Raw genomic sequence first — 20,748 nt, forward strand, 5'->3', positions numbered from 1 at the left:
GACATAATTATACATGCATTTATTGAGCAATCATCATTCGGATAGGAATAATTAGGATAAATTTTGAAAAAAGTTTTGAATATATGTTAAACGATGAAATCAATGCCTCCATAATCCTTAAACTTTTTATTCTTTTCTCTTTGCGCTGCTCATCGACTATTAAAATTCAACCATGGATCTTTATCCCTGAACTTACATAAGAAACAATACAACATGAATGCAGCCTTGGCCAACTTGTACTATTTGGAAAAAAAGCTAAGCAAAAAAGATTATGGAATATTTCACAATGCCAATGCTACAACAATGGATATTAGCTGATTGGAAAATTTCTTCATTCAGTTATATTATAATAAAATATAATTATTATATTATAATAAAACACTTGACAAAATATTATTAATGGGTAAAACAGGATATAAAAGCCGCCGAAAAATGCTTCGTCACATGATGAACTTCAATAAAATATAACATTCAAATATGCTGTCTTAAAGAACATCAGAAATTACTAATTCGTCAGTGCATTAACCTCACCAATGGCATATATTGAAATTGCAAATAACAGTTTCATTAAAATATTAAGACTTTTGGGTATAGCTCACAAAGTATGTTTTTCGCTTTACCATCTAGAATGAGTGTCCAACAAGCAGATTCACACATAGCATAATGGATAGCTGCAAAACAACATTCTGCAAGAAGATGTCATCAATGCCAGTATCTTTCACATTTAAAATTGTAAGATAACAGTCGTGAAAATCTACTCACAATATTAGGACTATATGACTTGGTACTAGGGATGGGACGAGTCCGGCATTACAGAGATTCGACGAATCCGAGTAACAGGTCAAGGACTCGAATCGAATCCTCCGAGTCCGTGACGTCACAATGTAAGAGTGGAAAAACACGTTTTTGACCATACTACAGCATTGCGCGCTCACAAACATACGACGTAGCTCGTATTTTTTGCCTAATGGTTCTGCAGATAGCTGTTGAATCAATTTAAAAATATATTTTTCGTTTTTTTTGGCTGCCATAATACAAACGTAAACGTGGGTCAATGTGCGCCCTGGCTGTGAACTGGATTTTCAGCCCACCACCTTGCGTCAATTCTGGGCGGCTATTTAGAAATTCTTACATGTCAAATAGAAAAATAAAAAGCTTTTGACTTCAATGCTTTCTCATAATTCCAGATATTTCTAACCCTAAATTTACTATGCCGCGTGTGCAAATGGTAGAGAGATACCACTTGCCGTTAAAGACAATGCTTGCAATTTAGTAGTTCATGTAAACGTTCTAAAACGCTCCATGCTTTCCATAGCTCCATTTTTAGAGAAAGGATTGCACGTAATAAACTCGATTTAAAAGAGGTATTGATGAGATTCCCCCTTGGGTTGATCCTGCGCATGTTTCATATTTATTTACGCGAATCAAAAACTCAAAAATATTGCGCTAACACATATTTTATTGTGCACCACATGTATACCAAAAAGGATAGCTGGTTTGAAGGCGACTGACGCATCATTGTTAAGCTATCAATAGTTTTTACCTTGCGATATATTATCTGGATATCTGTCGTCGTTTTTATTTTTAGGAGTGTTCATACACACGAGTGATATTGTTAAATATCTAACCTTGAATTTCAACTAGTTAAGGTAGATAGTGAGATTTATAGGGGTAAAAGTACAAACATAGGCGTAAATTAGTAAAAACAGATTTGATTATAGACTCGGTAAAAACGACGTGGACTCGAAATCGAATCCGGGTCTAAAAAATGCCTGGATTCGAGTCCGAGTCCGGATCCGAATCCCGGCCCATCCCTACTTGGTACCGGAAGGGAATGATAGGCTGGAATACACTTGCGCTCACTTTTCAAACAGGTAACAGATTCTCAGGTAACAGATTATTTTGCACAGTGGACGGATGGCAGGGAAGGGAACTTTGGCTAGATATCGTATTCTGAACTGCAGGATGTTGTGATTGAGAATCCTGATTAGTTAAAATTTCATTGACCTGTGGATTGTTATGTTGATTTTCGACTGGTATAGTGTCGCCCGAAGAATGACCAAGATCATTAGTTTGTAATAACTGATGCGGATTTAACAAAAAAGATACGTCAGGATCTTCTGTTAAATCATCCATCAAGTTCTGGAGTCTGCAACAAAACATACTTTTATATGAACAGTAAGAACTCATCTTTGCATCAAAAACTAACACTATATGAAAAGTGGTGCAAAAAATCATTTTGGATTATAATAGTGGGAAAAACAGCACCAAAACAAAAATGTATACATGTGTAAATAAAATATTCTTCACAATGAATTCTTTTGTTCCAAATGAATATTTTTAAATATGAAATAACCTCATAATAGTTAATATTAAGTTCTTGTGTGTAGAACTTCCTTAAACAAGTACTTACCTCAAACCTTCCTGATTTACAGAATATCTTAAGTCATAGTCAACATCATGTTCATTAGCGAGATTATAAACATCCTGTAAAATAGTGTGAATTTCACAGTTACGTCACACTAAATTATATAGGGAAAAAAGACCCGAAATATTAGGGAATATAATTTATTTGAGATAAATAGCTGAGAAAAGAACAGAATCTCATGATGAATAAACTCCCCGGTGGCCATAAAGTAAGGTACCAAGTATGTTGCATGCAACCTGTCTGCATTGCAACCTTGCACCTTCATCTAAAAACACTACTTCAAGAATAAATTGGAGTCGCGTAGATACCAATGGGAAAGCATGAAGCGAGGATGAAAGCAAGGTTAACTGCATCGAAAACTGCTCTGACAGGTTCACCAATAAGCAGGATGCAGCGTAACATGAAAGTGAAAGTGGCTTAGTATTTGGGGTGTTTGCTTGCATGTCAAAATCTCAAGATAAAACATTGAGCCCACTAACTCACCAAAGGTGTAATGAATTGAGTCGACTATAAAAGTAACATGAAAGATTTTGGCTCATACAAAAAGACGCAGCAATTGTACTTACAACTTTTTAAAAGTAAAGATGTGAAACATCTGACAAAAACATCAAAAATACTATAGAACTAAGAAATCGCCGCAGGACATGGCTCCAAATAAAGAAAATTTTGTACTGACTCTTGATTCAAAATTTTATTCTATTTCAACAGGATGTTAAATAAACCAGAAGTGAATTCAACTCTATCTATGATACCAAGAAAAATGATGAAGAAAAATTTGTAGGCAAATTCCTCGCTTTTAGTGAGTGCATCAAGTATGTTCCGAACAATATTTTAAAAAAACAGTATAACAACTAAAAAATACACCACCTTCATGTGCTGTAACATATTCCACAATGAATGTTGTCGACTTTTTTGTTTTTCCTGAACTTCACTCAGTAAACAGCCATATTCCATTGACTTATTCTGAATTTTAAACAGTGTTTCTTGTAAGGCTGTGTGACATTTTACAAAGGACCTGTATGAATACAATAAATTCAAGATTCAGGAATGAAGGAACCAAGAAAGATGAACAAAATTCCTTTTTTGTGTTTTATGTTTCTAAGCAGTACTCAAAAATTATCTTCAAACAGTAAGCTTGGACCTCAGATGTAGTTGAAGCCATCTGCTGATCGGGAATTAGTCATGAAGCATATGGTAGCGAAAGTTCGATTGATATATAAAAAACATTCAAACATTTAACATTCAACTGGGTAGCATTCCACAAATTCAATCCGCCATAAAAGCAAAGGGTGGACAATGGAAAATTTGGATTCAACTAATGTGGACAGCTTCTGCTTCGTTGTGCTTATTGGCAGCCTGTTATTAAATTTTGACTGTTGAAAAAATATAACCTGTTTTTGAAGTTGAATATACATTGGGAGCTGTTCAAACCTTGCAGAAAACGTTTTTCAAATTATATGGACGAGTGAATTAAACATAGTTGATAGCTTCAAACTTCCAGTTTTGTTTCTTTTTTCAGATTTCCCTATTGTTTTTATTTGTTTGTGAAGTGTTTATGGGAAAGCAAAATAAACTTATTTCCTTTCTATGAAAGTGTAATATGTGAAAAATATCTTTATAACATTCCAAGTACATATAGCAATCATTTGACGAGATTTGGTAATCTACTGAACCAACTAACCTCATAGCTTTAAAAAACTTCTTTTGATTATTCAAGATATCTTGTACATATTTATGCACAACTTTCCAATGTGCGTTAATTAATGTCTGAAGTTGACTCTTCCGATGAAGCTTTAATCTCGTACCTGAAGATTCAAACAAAATAATTTTGGCTGTATCAATTGGAATAATATAATCCATCATTAATAAGGATGGTCAAAAATTGCAAATAAACAATATTTTGATTAGTTTTCTACCTTTCTTACAATTTTCAGGAAATAAATAAACTCAGTCCAAAACGAGGAACAATTTGCTAAATTTTTCAAATTTAACAAATCCAAATTATTCCTATTTTGAATATAATCAAATCCAAATTTATTTGATTTTTTACAATTTTCAGGAAATAAATAAACGCAGTCCAAAACGAGGAACAATTTGCTAAATTTATTAACAAATCCAAATTATTCCTATTTTGAATATAATCAAATCCAAATTTATTTGAATATTCTACTAGCTTTGGAGATCCTAGACCGCCTAATACCTTATTCAAAATGATCAATATCTCCAATGGTGGAAAATTCAACTGATTTAATATTCGAAAAAATGTTCCATTTCAACGATCTAAATCAGGGGTTCCCAAACTTTATTGGCTGCGGGCCAAAATTAGAATCGCAAAGATGTTCGCGGGCCAGAAGAATGTAGCGCCCAAAACTTTCATTTGACATTTTTTTGAAACATGCTCGTTTGACTCATAATAGCGCTCAATGTTGTATTCCTTCAGAACTGGAATAGTTCGTTGGCAAAGTAGACAAATCTCTGAAGTTTGATACTTTTCAATGAAGAAATACGAACACTGCCATTTATTCAAGAAACGTCAGTTTTCTGAGTCAAGTTTTCGTTTGATTTCTGACATCTTTAAGCTTTCCTATATGGCTGATAACTAAATTACTGTCCTTTGTAATTCTAACACCTGTACCCATAATTGATATACTGGTATAATTGAATTGTTACGATAAACACGTGCTTGAACTCTGACAATGACATAAATTAGCGGTATCTAGATCGCAAAAAGGTAGAAATAAAATCTGTTGAACACTATTTCACGTAAGCTCGGCGGGCCTTTTTGAATCATTACACGGGCCGGATTAGGCCCGCGGGTCATGGTTTGGGAACCCCTGCTCTAAATCCACATAAAAGTATTGGAGATTTGGCATTCTATACTACACAGCAATACCGATTTTACGTACCGTAAATCTCAAGTGCATGAAAGCATTTCAAATTTATTAAATATTACATTATTGCATCTATACAATATAGTATTGTGATACTTTTATCTGCGATTCATTTCATCTGTTATACTCTGCCATATTTCTTTAGAAATTAGATTATTCTTTCAATGCAATCAAGTTTCAACGAGAAATACTAATTCAATAACCTGTTCATTCAAAAACTTCATGCTAACAAAATGAATTTCAAACCTAAATCATGATGATTCGTGGGTGACTTTCCGTGACTCTTTTCCATTCTTTTACATTCCCTGCGAAAGTTATCATAAAATTCCATTGACTCGGTCTTCCTGAAAATATTAGAATAAACACTATTAATTTTGTTTCAAAAGTTGAGTATCTGAACTTTGGCAAAAGAAGGACTAACAAAACGCATCTTTTCAAGAATAATTTTCATATTACCTAAACATTTGTAAACAGACTCATGGGGAAAGTAATTGTGAGAATGGTATAATCATTATGCAGAAACTTCAAAAAGAATTTGTATTAGAGTTGTTCTGGAGAAAATGACTTCTGCTTGAGAGTGGTATGCGAGAAGTAATCTTACATTCGATACTGACGTTCACATTTCTAAAAAAAGCATGTAGTCACAAAATTTCCTTCTTGCAAAATTACATTCTCCCAATAGAATTTTGTGAAAATGAAACCAACTGATATAAATACTATTAGAAAAATTGTAACTATTAACAGTTACTAATGAATCCTGTATTCTCAGCACTGTGCCACGGATATCGAGACTCAAAACTTTTCACGAATAAAAAGTGAAAATATTTGCATCAAGGCCAAGCTTAGTCATTGAAGCAGGTTCTTAATAGGTTTTATAATAAACCTTAACATACGAAAATAAAATTTGCAAATTTGTTTATTCATATGAAATGGAAACCTACTTGGCTTGCAAACGGTCATTCATATCTTTCAGATCGTTATTGAAAGCTGAGTAGTGAGAAGAATTCCTGATGTTCTGCTGAGCTTCTCTGATAATTTGATGTCCCACTCGTAGCTGTTTTTTCTTTTCCTCGATATCTTGCAATATTTTATCACAATCTTGTTTAAAATTTTCGTTTACTGGAAATAAGTTTGTGTAAAATTGATAAGTTGAATATGCAAAGATTGACTAAACCACAGTAGCTTCTCTCAAATGAAGCATTCCTTAACAAAAAATTTCTGCTATTTATGTGTGCTATGTAGTGTCATGTCCTAATAATGGTGAGGTTAAACCTGACATGGGCAAAATACAGCCCGCAGGCGAAATCCTGCCCGTTGAGAAATTCAAACTGCCCCGCGCGATGCTGCCACAATCAAACTAAAACCAAATTTTGATGTTTTAGCTAAAAATAGCTTAAAGAATTCTTTGAGATTGCAATTAAATTTTGTTCTGGCAAGAGGCTTGTTTTTCGCTTTTTTTTGTAACACTATGAATATTCATAAAATGTTATTTTTTATGTCACACTTACATGGCCCGTCATGCTAATTGGGCAAAATCTTTGGCCCCTGATATAAAAACCTTGCTCACCCCTGGGTTAAACCAATTTGAGTGCTGACACAAAAGATACCTCATAGTCTGCAAATCTCAGTTGAAAAAACCAAGGATAGGATTAGGCATACCGGTATGTATCTTGAGGGAGAGGAAAGTGATTACACGGCTTATTCATATGGCAAACCATGACCTCTCGTTCTGTCACCAGTCCATGTTGGGTATCGGACGATATTAGCCAGTTATTTGTTCCAGATGCATAGACTTAATGGTGGAGGAAGCCGTAACCTACCAGTGGTTACGCTAACCAACCTACAACAGTGAGCAGTCCAATACATAGCTACACCCACAGAATTCAAACCTGTGAACCTAAAAATGGTAAACACAGGCACGATGACAAGCATATACCTAGGACATTGTGCCAACCGCTGAGCCAAAAAGGAAAAAAAAACGTGTTGAATTATCTCAAAAAATGGTTTTTAATCAAGAGTATTGTAGCAGTTTTTTATCATAAGATAATGAGGAACAGCTACACTAAGGTTAACAAAACTATTACCACATATTCCAGCTGAATTGTCCTGAGCTGCATTTTCCTCAACATCTGTCTTCAGAGATTCAGCAAAGAATTCTAGTTTTCCTTCTATTTTATAGGTTTTTTCGGTAAATTCTGAAAATAGAAATTATCAGATCCTCAGATTACCAGAACTGCAGTAAAACAGCGCAAATTTTTATTCCAATTGAGCCATTATAGCATGTGATAGGCACAAGCAGTATAAAATAAAAACTACATTTCTAACAATGAAAAAATAACTAATATACCAACTTGGTCGATGATAAAATCACAATAAGTAGAACAGTACAGTAAAGTATACCTTTTAATTTTTCTTCCAAACTACTTGAGAACGTTCCCACAACGCCGAGAAGAGAACAAAAAGCATTGTGAAACATAATTCCAGTTCGGACTTTGGATATGACATCGTTAAGGGTGATTTTTAATATGTGCTTTTCATCTTTTTCTGACCTTTCAATCTACAAAACGGACAAATTGTAAATTTTCACAAAAACAGAATATCAGAGAATGATTCATATATTAAAAAATTGGTACTCCCGAAGTATGTGAACCAAGATGGCGAACGCCGGAACGTAGTATGTGTAACAGGTTGGGATTATACCATAATTTTAGGTACAAATACTACGGTAGTCACTTGGCTCGTCCCTCAACTCACAATAGAACAAAAACAGGAAAATTGGACCAAAATTATGGCCTAACCCTAACCTGGTGCAGTGGTGCTGGTAAACATACTACGTTCCAGTGTCCGCCATCTTGGCTCACATACTTCGAGAAAACCGAAAAATTTAACCAGTATTAAGAATGTAAATCAAAAAATTCTGAATACTTCTTTTAATTAGAAGCAAATTAGACTAAAGACAATTTGAAAAATGATAATATAATTTAGTACTTCTTCAGAAATTGCGAACAAAGTACTAACACTCTTTGCCATGCATGGATGGAACATGTTAAAAATGTTTATCAGAACGATTACGCAACAATAAAATAATCAGGATAAAAAGAGATTACATTTGTGTTTGCAATGTATTGTTGAATCTGCTGCGGTATTTCTGCAATGTAATGTTGACTTTCTCTATCTGATTTATTGAACAGATATATCACTGCGTACTCCGGGGACTAAAATAGGAAAAAAATAAAAGCCTTATAAATCATAATAGGTTAAAGAGAGATGCCAGTTCATGAACAACTAAACATAATAGGTTGATATAAGAGTGAATCAAGCATGTCCCTGGCATTTATGTAAATGCTTGGTCAGCAGTTAACTCTACTATCTCGCACTTGTTTACAGCAGCACTAATAATTACAAAACTTTTTTTAAAATTTCTCTCTTCTCAACGCGATAGGGTGATTGCGCCACGTGTCTCAAGTGGCGATTAGTGCAAAGAGACGTAAACTGGCTTTCCAACAAGACTCGAGTGAAGTTTCTCGCACATTTGAACAATAAGTTTGACGTTTTTTGGAAAAGTATGAAAAGTTGCTTAGGACCATAGGAGAATAGGTGTTAACGTCGTTTGTTTTACATGTTTAACCTGTAAACCTTGATCTGAAATATATATTTTAAAGTTAAAAAAACCCAGTTTAAGATGAAATGTATTATTTGTGGGCAATGTTGATTAGGATATTATAGTTATGAATGTTGGGGTCTTGTGTAGTTCGCACTTCAAGTACTCCTAGTGGGCGTAGCATAACGATTTTTGCACATGTCAATCCTAACCCCCATCTGACTACGCCATCTAAAAATTATGTCACTACGACGTCACAATCACATCACAGAGCTAGCCCAAGAATACCTACAATCGCCCGATGATGAAGAACTCACTAATGGCAGCGATCTCCTTCATATCGGGATCGTTGCGACGAGAAAACGAGAGGAATAGCTTGCTCGATTTCGAGTTGTCTGCGCATCTTGGATGACATTTTGTATAGTTTGAAGGGCTTTATTACGTCACTGACACTCACTGTGATATAATTTTTGAATGGCGCAGTCAGGTGGGAGTTAGGATTGACATATGCACTTAAAAAATACCAATTACAGTATATCTTACATGAGGATTGACTTCTCGGAGTTGATCAAGAAGTCTCTTTGTGCTGATGGGAATTTTTCCAGTTTCAAATACTAAAAGTTGTTGTGAGATTGGTATGATAGTTTCTTTTTCAATCTCAACATGTACTGATCTCAAAAATGAATTCTCACTGATTTCAAAAGTCAAAAGTTTCATGTTTGAAACGTTCAGCACTCTGACATACTAAAATCATAGAAGAGTAACGTAAAAATGCATTGCATTAGTAAAATAAAAATAATTTGAACAGAATGAACTGTCAAAATATTTTCACTTGAGACTAAGTTTGAAAATGGAAAATCCGGTGAATGTTTTCAAAAATACGATCTATAAAACAAATTAAAGAATAAATAAGTAATTAAATTTATAAAGTAGTTGTCATTATAAGATTCACTGCGCCTTTATAATTTAATTTAAACATTTAATTAAAACATTTAACGTTTGGATTTTTACCAATGACACTTGAGTAAGAATTTGCCAATTCAATAAGACATTAAAATGATACAATGTAAAAATCAAATTCCCTTCACAAATTTCCCTTCTTTATAATAAAAAGTATTAATTATCCGTAAAACTCAAAAACAGAAAGCTTTCAAATAACTAATAAATTTCAACATTTGTTGAAACTTGTTATCCAGGCGCAAAAAAGACAGAACTCTGAACTTGTCAATAAAAAAGTCACCTTCTTAGGTAAGATAGTATCTGTAAGCAATGTGTACCACTCTTTGCCACCAACACCACCTCGTCTTTTGCCATCCACCCTTAGCATTAACTGGAGCCATTTAACAACATCCCTGGCAAAATATTCATTCAGGGAATGAGGAGAAGGAATATGATCACAGAAATGCTTTTCATCTGATAAAAAATAAACACAGATCATTATGGGCTCATTTGAACACTGCAACATTGAGATTGGCATCATTTCCTTTTCATTGCGGTCGAGGTTCATTGGGGTTGGCCTCATTTCCTTCATAATAATGATTAATAAGCACAAGGATGGCCAAAACCAAATAACTTAACAGTACTACTCTAATACACACATATGAAATAAATAAAATTTGGCGAATAGAAGTTAAGGCGGTCCAGAAGTATGTGTACCAGTATGGAATTAACTAATTTTGTTTGCCTACTTTACATCAAGTTGTGTAAAGTAACGGAAGGCTATGGGCAGATGGACAGTCCCCGAATTCGTAATTAGGGCTGGGCATTTTCGAATACCTGATGATTTCAGAATCGAATCGAATAATTTTTTTCGAATCGAATCGAATCTCGAATACTTGGAAGGTATGAAATTGTATTTAAATTTCTTAGTATTTTAGGTCCTCCAGACACATAAATTACTGAAAACATAGAATACATCACTGACAATAAAAAAACACGTTTTCATCAATACCTCAATACAGAAAAGAGTCACAAGTCAGAATTGTGTTGAAAAAATATGTCTTCAATGAAAAAAAATTGAGATATTTACCTCGACTATTGGCAGAAAGAGTAAAACAAGATGGCGGTCATTCGAAAATTTACTCTAAACCGATTCGAATAATTTACGATTCGATTCGAATATTCGAAATGCCCAGCCCTATTCGTAATAGAACTAAAATAAGGAAAATTGGAATAAAATTATGGCCCAACCCTGACCTGGTACACACAAACTACGGGAATACCGGGAAAATATAAATAAACACCCACGTGTATTAGGAAGCAGCCAGGCACAGATATCTTCATCTCTTTTGTCTTTGACTAAATGAAGAGCTTGCATAGGTGGTATAGTATTGTGTTGAAAGAATGGACGATAGCCAGTAATGCATTCAAAAATGACGAGGCCAAAACTCCAATAATCGACTTGCGAATGATAATGTGGTTTGGATGACGGATTGTGCTCCTGACCAAATACAAGTTCTGGTGCCTGAGGAAGGAAGTGAATAATATTGAACAAATCCATATTCTGCTTGCCATATTATTCTAAAATTATAGGTTAAATATTTGTCGTAAGACATATTTCACATGTACCTGAAATTGTCATATTAATTTCACATAGTCATAGTAAGGGTTGAAAATTTCACAATTGCCGATTGTTCATCAATTTGGTGTTATAAATGTGGAACAAGTTGCAAACTGGGTTTAAAAGGACATCAAAATTGCTCTAGGGCTCTTCCAAGTGACTCTACAGGTTAATTTCAGAAATTTTGGATATTGTTTCCAGAAGTTTTGGACGTTTCATTGTGTCGTGTTAAAAATTGTCACAATGGTAAAGCAGGAGCCCACGATATCTTCGGGTGTAGTAACTGAACGACCACCCCTCTATATGTTGCTCCAGTTTATTGATAGAACACTGTAGATCCATGCCAATAATGTGCATGTTGTATGTGACACTAAGGGACATTTTTCCACTTTGGAACAGCGGTCTCTATAATCTCTTAAACTTCTGGTAATAAATCGTTAAATAGGTGACGGCATGTCCTACAGCCCTGCAAACACTTGAGATTTATTAATTTAGTCCAGTGCATGTATTCAAAATGAACTAACTGTACCAGACAATCAGACACAGCATGTCGATTGTCGATTACATCGAAATTTCTAAATTTCAGGCCACTTTGTGTAAATCATCAAAAACATGGGTGAAATTTTCACTTTTTCGAAGAAAAAAAAAACAATTAATTTTTTTACACTTATTAAGAATATATATTAATAATATATTATAAGCAGGACTGCCATCAATATGAACGAAAAAATAAGGACATCTGGAAAACATAATAATTTATCGGTATATTCGTGTTTTGTCCAAAGCACTGATTCTTGACGATGTCATTAATAAGTTACGAAGTCGAAATTAACAAATGCTGAAATGCTTGGGGAGAAGACAGTCGCGCAGAATGGCAGAAAACTAAATCAGAAGGCTACTGCTACACTTATCAAGTCTATGACATATTAAATAATTCTTCGTCAACTGCAAAGCTCTGATTCACTACAGTATTTTGACTCACTCAAGTTACACCAACTGAAATTTGCCAATAGGCTGGCTATTAATTACATCATGAATGTGCGTAGCAATCAATGAGGTTTTAATATCATTTCTATCAATCATTCGAATTGACCAATCCATGTGCTAGGTATAACAACCTCTATTCCCATACATTCAAAATAAGGACAAATCTTGGAAATAAGGACATTATGGCAGTATTATGGCAAGTATTTTATAATGAGAAATAAAGAATCAGTGAATGAATGTTTCTTCTTGAGGTTATGCACATCTTTAAAAAAATAAATCTGAGGTCACAAGTGGTTTACTTAGCATCTGTCATAGCTGGGCAGGAAAGGTTTGTTTAATTAAGATCAAATTCTGGTGCCTGTATTGCTTTGTTTACTCATGTTACCAATAGGTAGAAAATGCTCAATTTAGACTCGGTCAAGGCTGATACATGAATATAGTAAACTCTGCAAGAGTGATCCATCTATATGAATCATGCTTGACAAAATATAATAATTAAATTAACAAGTATTCAATAAATAACATGCCACATATGTTTGAATTTTCTGAGACCAAATACTTAATTTAAATATAAAAAGACATGGGAATTTTAGCTATGGAGTGATATTGAAATATACCGATAATCATAATATCAATTAACTTAAATTATCAGTAATTATTAATCATAAAAGAGCTGAAGCAAACTTGATCTCATTAAGTACAAGGGTAAAATTTATCCCTGTTTACAGTCCCCAAAACAGCTTTTATATTACTAAATCTAATTATACAAAAACAAAGAAAACAGGCGCTTTTTAGCCATAAGAAATGCAACCAATGAGCTCTAAACACACAGATTAATACACAGGTAAGAGCATCGCTTCTCAAACTTTTGTGCTCCGGAACACCCACACTTTTTATCTCGCCTCGCGGAACACTAGGAATTAGAATGTAAACGTCACGGGTGGTTTTCAAAAAATACAGCCTATGGTAAAATTCAAGTTTGCTTGTAAACTTGACAATTAAAAAATTAGGCTGACGGTTAACAAAAATTCCATGCTTTCGAGGTTGTCACGAGGCCTGTCTGCCTCTTCGTCATTAGTTGGGAGACAAATTTTTGACCCAGAGTCGCTGAAGTATGACCAATTTTTTCACAATTTCAATCCCTGTTCCACGAAACGCTCCAAAGAAGCTCGCGGAACACAGTTCAAGAATCGCTGGTTTAGCTCATACTATATTATATGGCCGGATATAAAATTTCATAACTTATATGGCATTGAATAAAGCAAAAAAAATGAATAAAAGGATAGAGATACCTGTATCTCAATTGAGGGAAAAAATATAATACCCGGGAAAGATTATCTTCATTTGGATATAAAATTTTAAAGAAAATTCCAAGAGCATTAGGTAATCGCTATTTATCTGAGATGAGTAATCAGGTGTTTCTGAAATTGGGAAATTACCAGGGAATAAAAGAGGAACCTGTAGTTGCATAGGAGAAACGATTAAGCATCCTGTTATGTTTTAGATTTGTTGCTTGTGAATGTCACTTTCACTTAACAAATTTCCAATGGACATTAATAGTTTAAATTACAGAAATAAATGTCAGTTTAGTTGGATTTAAAATTTACAGATGGGATTTTATGCTAAAAAATACACAAACCACACACAAAATATAAGATAACATAATGGTTTCGCTCACTTTGAGGAAAATAATATTGAACATAAAAGTGAAAACACACATAGGTCTGAAAATATAGATGTAGCAAAATGTCTATATGAATTTTTGTGAAACCTTATTAGGTACTCCCGCAGTATGTGAACCAGGATGGCGGACACCAGAACGTAATATGTGTACTGGGTTAGTCTTAGGTAATAATTTTATTCCAATTTTCCTTATTTAGTCCTATTACGAGTTAAGGGACTAGCCAAGTGACTCCCATAGTATTTGTACCTGAAATTATGGCCTAACCCTAACCTGGTAAACATACTACGTTCTGGTGTCCGCCATATTGGTTCACGTACTTTGAGAGTACCTATATACACACCGTATATGCTTTACTGTCTCTTTTACTTGATGGATAAATTATAATTTATTACTCATAACAGAAATTATTACACCTACCAGGTATGGTAAAGTTCCAACGAAGCTGATGGCAAAGCTATGCATACTGTTGTCAAGATCTTTCGCATACCCAAGATCAGTGACTTTGAACTGGTATCGTCCAGGATAGTCTGGTTTTGGTTTTAAAACGATATTTTCGGGCTTCAAATCTCTGCAAATATAAGTTGAATAAAATAACAACCCTATATTCTGAAAATTTAAAAAAATTACTATCCTAAACACAAAGATTTGATGAACTGGTACTCCCGTAGTATGTGTATCAGGTTAGGGTTAGGGCATAGTTTTATTCCAATTTCACTTATTTTAGTTCTATTACGAGCTCGGGGACTGTCTGTGTTAGCCAATTGAATATACCCCCTGCCCATAGGTTTCAGTCCCTTTACACAACAATGTAAAATAGGCAAACAAAATTAGTTACCTCCCTATTGATAGATACTCTTCTGGAGTGCCAATTTTTGGGCTACCACCACCTCATTACTGTATCAGAATACTTAAATTAAAAAACGCCCCTATCACGAGTAACAAAACATTTGTTTATCAGCCAAGCAACCGTCCAAATTTGATAGAAAATGAAAAACAACATTACCTGTGCATGTTGTTTTGCTGATGAAGATAATGAATTGCTGACCCAATATCACCTAAAACGTCTTTGACATGATGTTCAGGCAGACCGCAACAATATTCAGCCCTCGCCATCAACTAAACAAAGAATATTCAAATGAATTCATTCTCAATAATTAAATTCGATAAATTAACATTTGATAACAGATAAGATGTTAACAAAGGGCATTCTCATAACTCTCTTGCTTTTTTTGTACGCAGTGTTCACCTGCTATATGAATTAAGTTACACAGATTCCAAAATAGAAGAGAAGAAATAGTTTACATGATAAAATTTAATATGGGTTACCAGGTTGGGAAAGCTAGTGATCACCTTTGAAATTAGGATAGGATTCAAATATCCTCTTGCACATAACTATCCCGGCATGGGATTCGAACCTGTGAACCCATGCAGGATAATGCGGTGGTGAGCGTAATTCTGATGCTTAGCATGGTGCATCACATCTAAAATTTGGAAAACTGAGTAATGAAGATGTTGAACAAACCTTTCTCAAGTCACCAAGTGAACAGTATTCCATTCCTAGTGAATACTGTTTAGGATATTCTTTGTTTAATGCTTCTGGTATTGCAATGAATGAAACAATATTTGAATGATTCATATCTTTGATAAGTCTCATCTAAAATAAGAAATAGGATTAGAATATATATTACATAAATTATAGCGCAAGTTAATTTGAGCATAGTTGAATATGGACGATATGCAAATATGCCAGTGTTTGCCAGCCTTAAAAAATTTCTTGGGTCGGTTGTTTTTTGAACAAAAATTTTTCTTTCTATTTAATTTTATTGTTTATTTTATATTTGTTATTGAAGTGTTGCTCAATAGTAATTGGATAGGTGGGAGGTACCAATGCGTAAAAACTTCGCAGCATTCATTTTGCCAAGTAAATCCACACCACCATTTCAAAAGCTCATCAATGAAAAACAAGTGTTGCTTTCACACTTTGGGATAATTTCTGGGGGAATAAATGTTATGTAAAAATGATTGTTTTATATTAGTCATCAAGTTTTCGGCCTTAGAAGTAGTACATGCCGTTTAGCATATCCCCGTGATATGAGGCCACTTCTATAATAAGTTTTCCTATATTATCATGTGTTATTCAGTGAAAAATGTAGTAGGCTATATGAAGTATTTGATGAAAACCCAATTTTTTCGCCTGATTTTCGGTGGTCTGTTTGATTAACGGGTGGCTCGTCTTATTTTCTTTTTTGTCATGAATAGGCTTGTTATTATCTTTGGACTAGAAAAGGAGAACAATAGTGTGCCTTCTCATAAGTTTTCAAGAATTGGCGCTCCCACAAAGCGAATCTAGAATATCTCCGCTGTAATTATTGAATTTAAGGGTGGTTAAAAGCTTCTCCCACATTCACGTCCAAGGTGGCAAGATTTAATAAGGGCCGCAAAAAATTTCGAGGAGTAAAACCCAAAAGTGGTCAAAATACTGCAAGGTTAGTTACATATAATAAAGAATGATGGTTCATCGTTCCAATCAGCCTATTATTATGTTGCAGAAGTGACATTTTTCAGTTTAGGGAAGAAACAAAATAACAAAACAATTTGTTTCTTGCTTTTGGTTGCTGCTTCAGATCAATGTTCCGCCACTTCTATTACATGGTACACGATTGAAAATATTGGTGTGAAAATAAAGTCACAAAACGTCTCTCCAGATACAGAGTTGCTGAATGCGAGTTGAAAGTACGAAGTTGAGATGAAAAGCGCAACTCATCTCATCGGATGGGCCCCGTCTACACAAGACAATTCCTTCTCCATGGTCTCAACCCCCCAGTCCCCCCCATTTCCTTTCTCCGTATTGCTCAGAGTCATCTTTCACTTATCATCGCTCGATTATTTACAGGCAATAAAAACGCATCTGGCCGTCTTTACACAGAATGGTAACGGTCTCTCGACAATTGATCGTACCGATTACAGGACGCCATTCCCATTTCAGCATCACTTTGACTATACAACTCCGAAATTCAAGTAGCCTACCTCAGTTTGCCACCTTGACATCATATCACCAGTCGCATTCTTGCATTTTTTTATTGCTATCTCTTCGCCAGTTACCAAATTTTTCCACATGTAGACATTACCAAATGCTCCAGATCCTAAAAGTCTTTCTTGAGACCAATCACCATATCGTGGTTGTGTAACACCAAGATCATTTGGCCTGTTTGTCATTTTTGCCAGACAATAACAAGGCTACTCCTGCTGCAAGTGGAGCTATGAAAAGTTTTATTTATATGCTAAGTTGAAACCCCTGGATAACTACAAAATATGTTTTAGCTGCAATGTATTAATATCCACGTAAATTATTTAAAATTACAAATTGTATTAATTTAAACCATGACAATGTACAACTAATAGGGCACAAGTCTCTGATTCCAAGATGTCCTAACATCGATTCAATCCCTCCGAAATGAGGGAATCTGGCATGCCGGCAGATCGCGCCAAGCTTGTCTCGGTCGCAAGAACAAAATTGGCTATAATGCCAGATACTTTTTTTTCTTCGATAAATTCAGAAATTACAGAATTAGATTATCGTTTTACGAAAAATCAAATGGGGGCGTTTTTAGATTGCACTTCCTTTTAGTTTATTGCACAGTGCCAGTTTGCAGTTTTGAAATAAAAACAAAAATATTTAATATACAAGACAAAAGAAGATTTCGCCAAGCTGATAAAATGGAGTCAAATTGCCCAACCAAAGTTGAGTGCATAAATAGGTGGGCTTAACCGCTCCGTTCACCAATGAACATATATTGCCCAATTGTAGTCCAGATTACATCAATGAGGACGGTTCCTTTAATTACCGGAACGGACCCTAAATTACCGGAATGGGGTGGAAAATCTACATAAACCTACCAAAACGGACCTTTAGATGTCTTGCAAATGTCATTTCATATACTTCCATGCAATATTTAGGCCTATATTAAATCGGCAAACTTGGGGGGGGGGGGGACAGTGGTAAAATTAGTTAAATGCTACCGGTAACAGTTTAAGTAAAATATAATTAAATTAGGATATTGATACTGAGGTAGGTACTGGAATATATTGGTTACCGGTATTAAAGGTGTGAGCAAGGAAAAAAGAATTTATACTAGCAGACTAGTAAGACGCCTCTATCTGAGGCCAGAGGAATCATTTAAATAGACTAGTCTATGACAAATTTGAATAATTAAGTCTTTCAACATCTTCCTTGATCTGTTGATTCCTAAATCTATATCGTAAATCATGTTGAACTGTTATTGACTACTCAGTCTACTAAAACCCAGCAATACGGTACCTGAATACCGGTATCCTAAATGAATCTAAAATCTGAAAATTGGAAACACTCTAAAATCATATTACAGTATTAAAGAGCAATGAGCATCCTTTTCAGCAATTGAAATTTCGCAGAACTGATTTCTAGAAACTACAAAAATGGAGAACCAACCATATTCAAGTATCCTGATAGGCAGTGATAGTACTGTACCGGTATAGGTACCTATTACAGCTTCAATTTTCCGTACCGTAGATAAATGAGAATAGGATAGCATAATTTATTTCTATAAAAACAGCAAGCATAATGGTAAGCCTTAGCTTTTTTTTTTTTTTTATAAAAAATGGATACCGGTAGGATATGAAATACCGTAGCATTCATTACACGAATTCCGCTTGTTGCATTGATTTTGGAACATACAATACACAAAAAGCAGAAATAAATATGTGAATACGAAGATTATTACGGAGCATTTTTAAAGGGTTGGTCAACAGAATTCACCTCTTCTATACCGGTACCCACATTGAAGGACTCTTCTTTCTATACAATTCAGTTACAAACAAAACCTACAAAGTCATAGTCGAGTTTATTTTTTCGCATCCAGTGAAAAATAACATACGAAATTGACGAAAAATAGGTAAAAAAAAGCCTTAGCTACTAGTACAGTGGTCACCAAATTGTGGGTCGCGACCTCAAGTGGGGTCGTCGAGTGTCCAGCGTTGTCTTTTTTATTGTATGGACCTTTCCCCGACCTTTGACCCCCGAAAAATTCTTCCCATACTTTACCATTGCAAATTTTTCGAGGCTATTTGAAGAGTGCTTTTGCGAGTTGGCGCCTGTGAAATGGGGTATGTGTTTCAAACCATCATTATGATTCATCGCATACAACAATCTGTTTTTTAAAAGTACCGTTAAAGAATCTTAGCCTAGTCTATCACATAGGGTGACCATATTTCCAAACCCTAAAAGGAGGACACATCGTTTGGTGGAACAATATTACACCGTGCCTGAGATATATACATTATGTATGTACTAAATTCTCCACAATTAAAAATCTAAGTGCCGATAGACGATGTGACGGCAATATGGACCTTTCCCCGACATCGTCTTCCTTGTTTACTTCGTGACATTGGCCAATCAGCAAGATGCAAAAAGTGTCGTTGTTCAGACAGATTTTCAAGCGTGGTCGTAAACATTACCTCGTTCTTGCGTTTTTTAACTCTATTCGTTAGTTTTCTGTTGTGTTTCGGAAACTTAAATATAAATCAGATAATTCAATGATCACTCTTGTGTCTTCCTAGGAGTTTTAATTTAATTGCAATGATAAAAAATTAGTGTAGAAATAGCTGTGATAGACTAGGCTAAAATTATTTACCGGTACTTTTAAAAAACATATTGTTGTACGACGTACGCGATGAATAAAATGATGGTTTGAAGCACATACTCCATTTTACAGGCGCCAACTCGCAAAATTACTCCCAAAATAGTCCCGAAAATTTTGCAATGGTAAAGTATAGAAAGAATTTCTCGGGGGTCAAAGGTCGGGTAAAGGTCCATAATTCATTCTTGTCTTGGCAACGAGCAACTGTAGCCACAAGTAATGCACTCCGCTTCGCTATCAAATCTAAAGCATGAATACTTTTGCTTCAGTAGATGGATAGAAAAAACAACTTTTTTCTTTTCGGCTTAATTTACTGTGTCTACTGACGTAATTTTCTGCTAAAATCGAAACTCTACCAAATTGCTAAATACAGGATGCAATGACGTAAAAGATAATTGCGGAACAACACGATTTTTAGGTGATGAACAAGTATGCATTTAACACTGAGCAGTGGTTTTTAACATTTGCGAGTCTGCCAAACCCCGGGAGCTATTGTACAAGCTTCCTTTAAACCCCAATTTAACGGCTGAAAATAGGAGCGCAATTAGAACTCACAATAAAGAAACTACTTTTGTGCATGGTTATAAAAAATGATCTTTGTGGTGTAACCTTAGATACCAATATGCAGCGTGGAAATAGTCATTGTTGTTTCACAAAGGCACTGGCTGCATTAATCTTTCGCTGTATTATAATTGCTCTTTGGAGATGATATCATACCTCAAAAATGTCGGTATCTCAGTCGTTTCTCAAACTGCATTCGAATGCGGATTAATGCGTTTTTTCATGGATTTTTGCCGGAATTGACATAGTCTACCATATGACTTAGCGCAGGGGTCGGCAACCTACGGCCCGTGACGCTTCACTGAATTAGTCAAAGCAGCTGTTTTGACGATCATATTCTTTACGTAACAGAATTTATTGT

The 20,748-nt window shown here is 34.8% G+C and overlaps 1 protein-coding gene across 1 annotated transcript; it reads right to left on the reverse strand.

Annotated features, from left to right (window-relative positions):
- Positions 1–17,488, reverse strand: LOC120347579 (inhibitor of nuclear factor kappa-B kinase subunit alpha-like). Its single transcript, XM_039417605.2, has 16 exons — positions 17,179–17,488; positions 15,674–15,805; positions 15,155–15,267; positions 14,569–14,719; positions 11,168–11,384; positions 10,161–10,333; positions 9,464–9,664; positions 8,427–8,534; positions 7,720–7,876; positions 7,404–7,514; positions 6,261–6,438; positions 5,566–5,663; positions 4,110–4,233; positions 3,296–3,443; positions 2,414–2,487; positions 1–2,149 (listed from the first exon to the last, which is right to left on the reverse strand). The coding sequence occupies exons 1-16, from the start codon at positions 17,365–17,367 to the stop codon at positions 1,867–1,869; spliced, it is 2,457 nt and encodes an 818-aa protein (XP_039273539.1). The 5' UTR covers positions 17,368–17,488; the 3' UTR covers positions 1–1,866.
- Positions 17,489–20,748: the final 3,260 nt, after the last annotated feature.

This window comes from Styela clava, chromosome 11 (assembly GCF_964204865.1).
Source record: "Styela clava chromosome 11, kaStyClav1.hap1.2, whole genome shotgun sequence".
NCBI classification, from domain to species: Eukaryota; Metazoa; Chordata; class Ascidiacea; order Stolidobranchia; family Styelidae; genus Styela; species Styela clava.

What these genes read in the sequence shown, in the direction of transcription:
- LOC120347579 (XM_039417605.2), bottom strand. Translation starts at nt 17,367, where the DNA reads ATGACAAACAGGCCAAATGATCTTGGTGTTACACAACCACGATATGGT. An exon ending in CAATTCAGCTGGAATATGTG is followed by an intron (nt 6,439 to 7,403) that starts GTAATAGTTTTG and finishes ACTTATTTCCAG; the next exon opens with TAAACGAAAATTTTAAACAA. An exon ending in AAGTTTTTTAAAGCTATGAG is followed by an intron (nt 3,444 to 4,109) that starts GTTAGTTGGTTC and finishes GTATTCATACAG; the next exon opens with GTCCTTTGTAAAATGTCACA.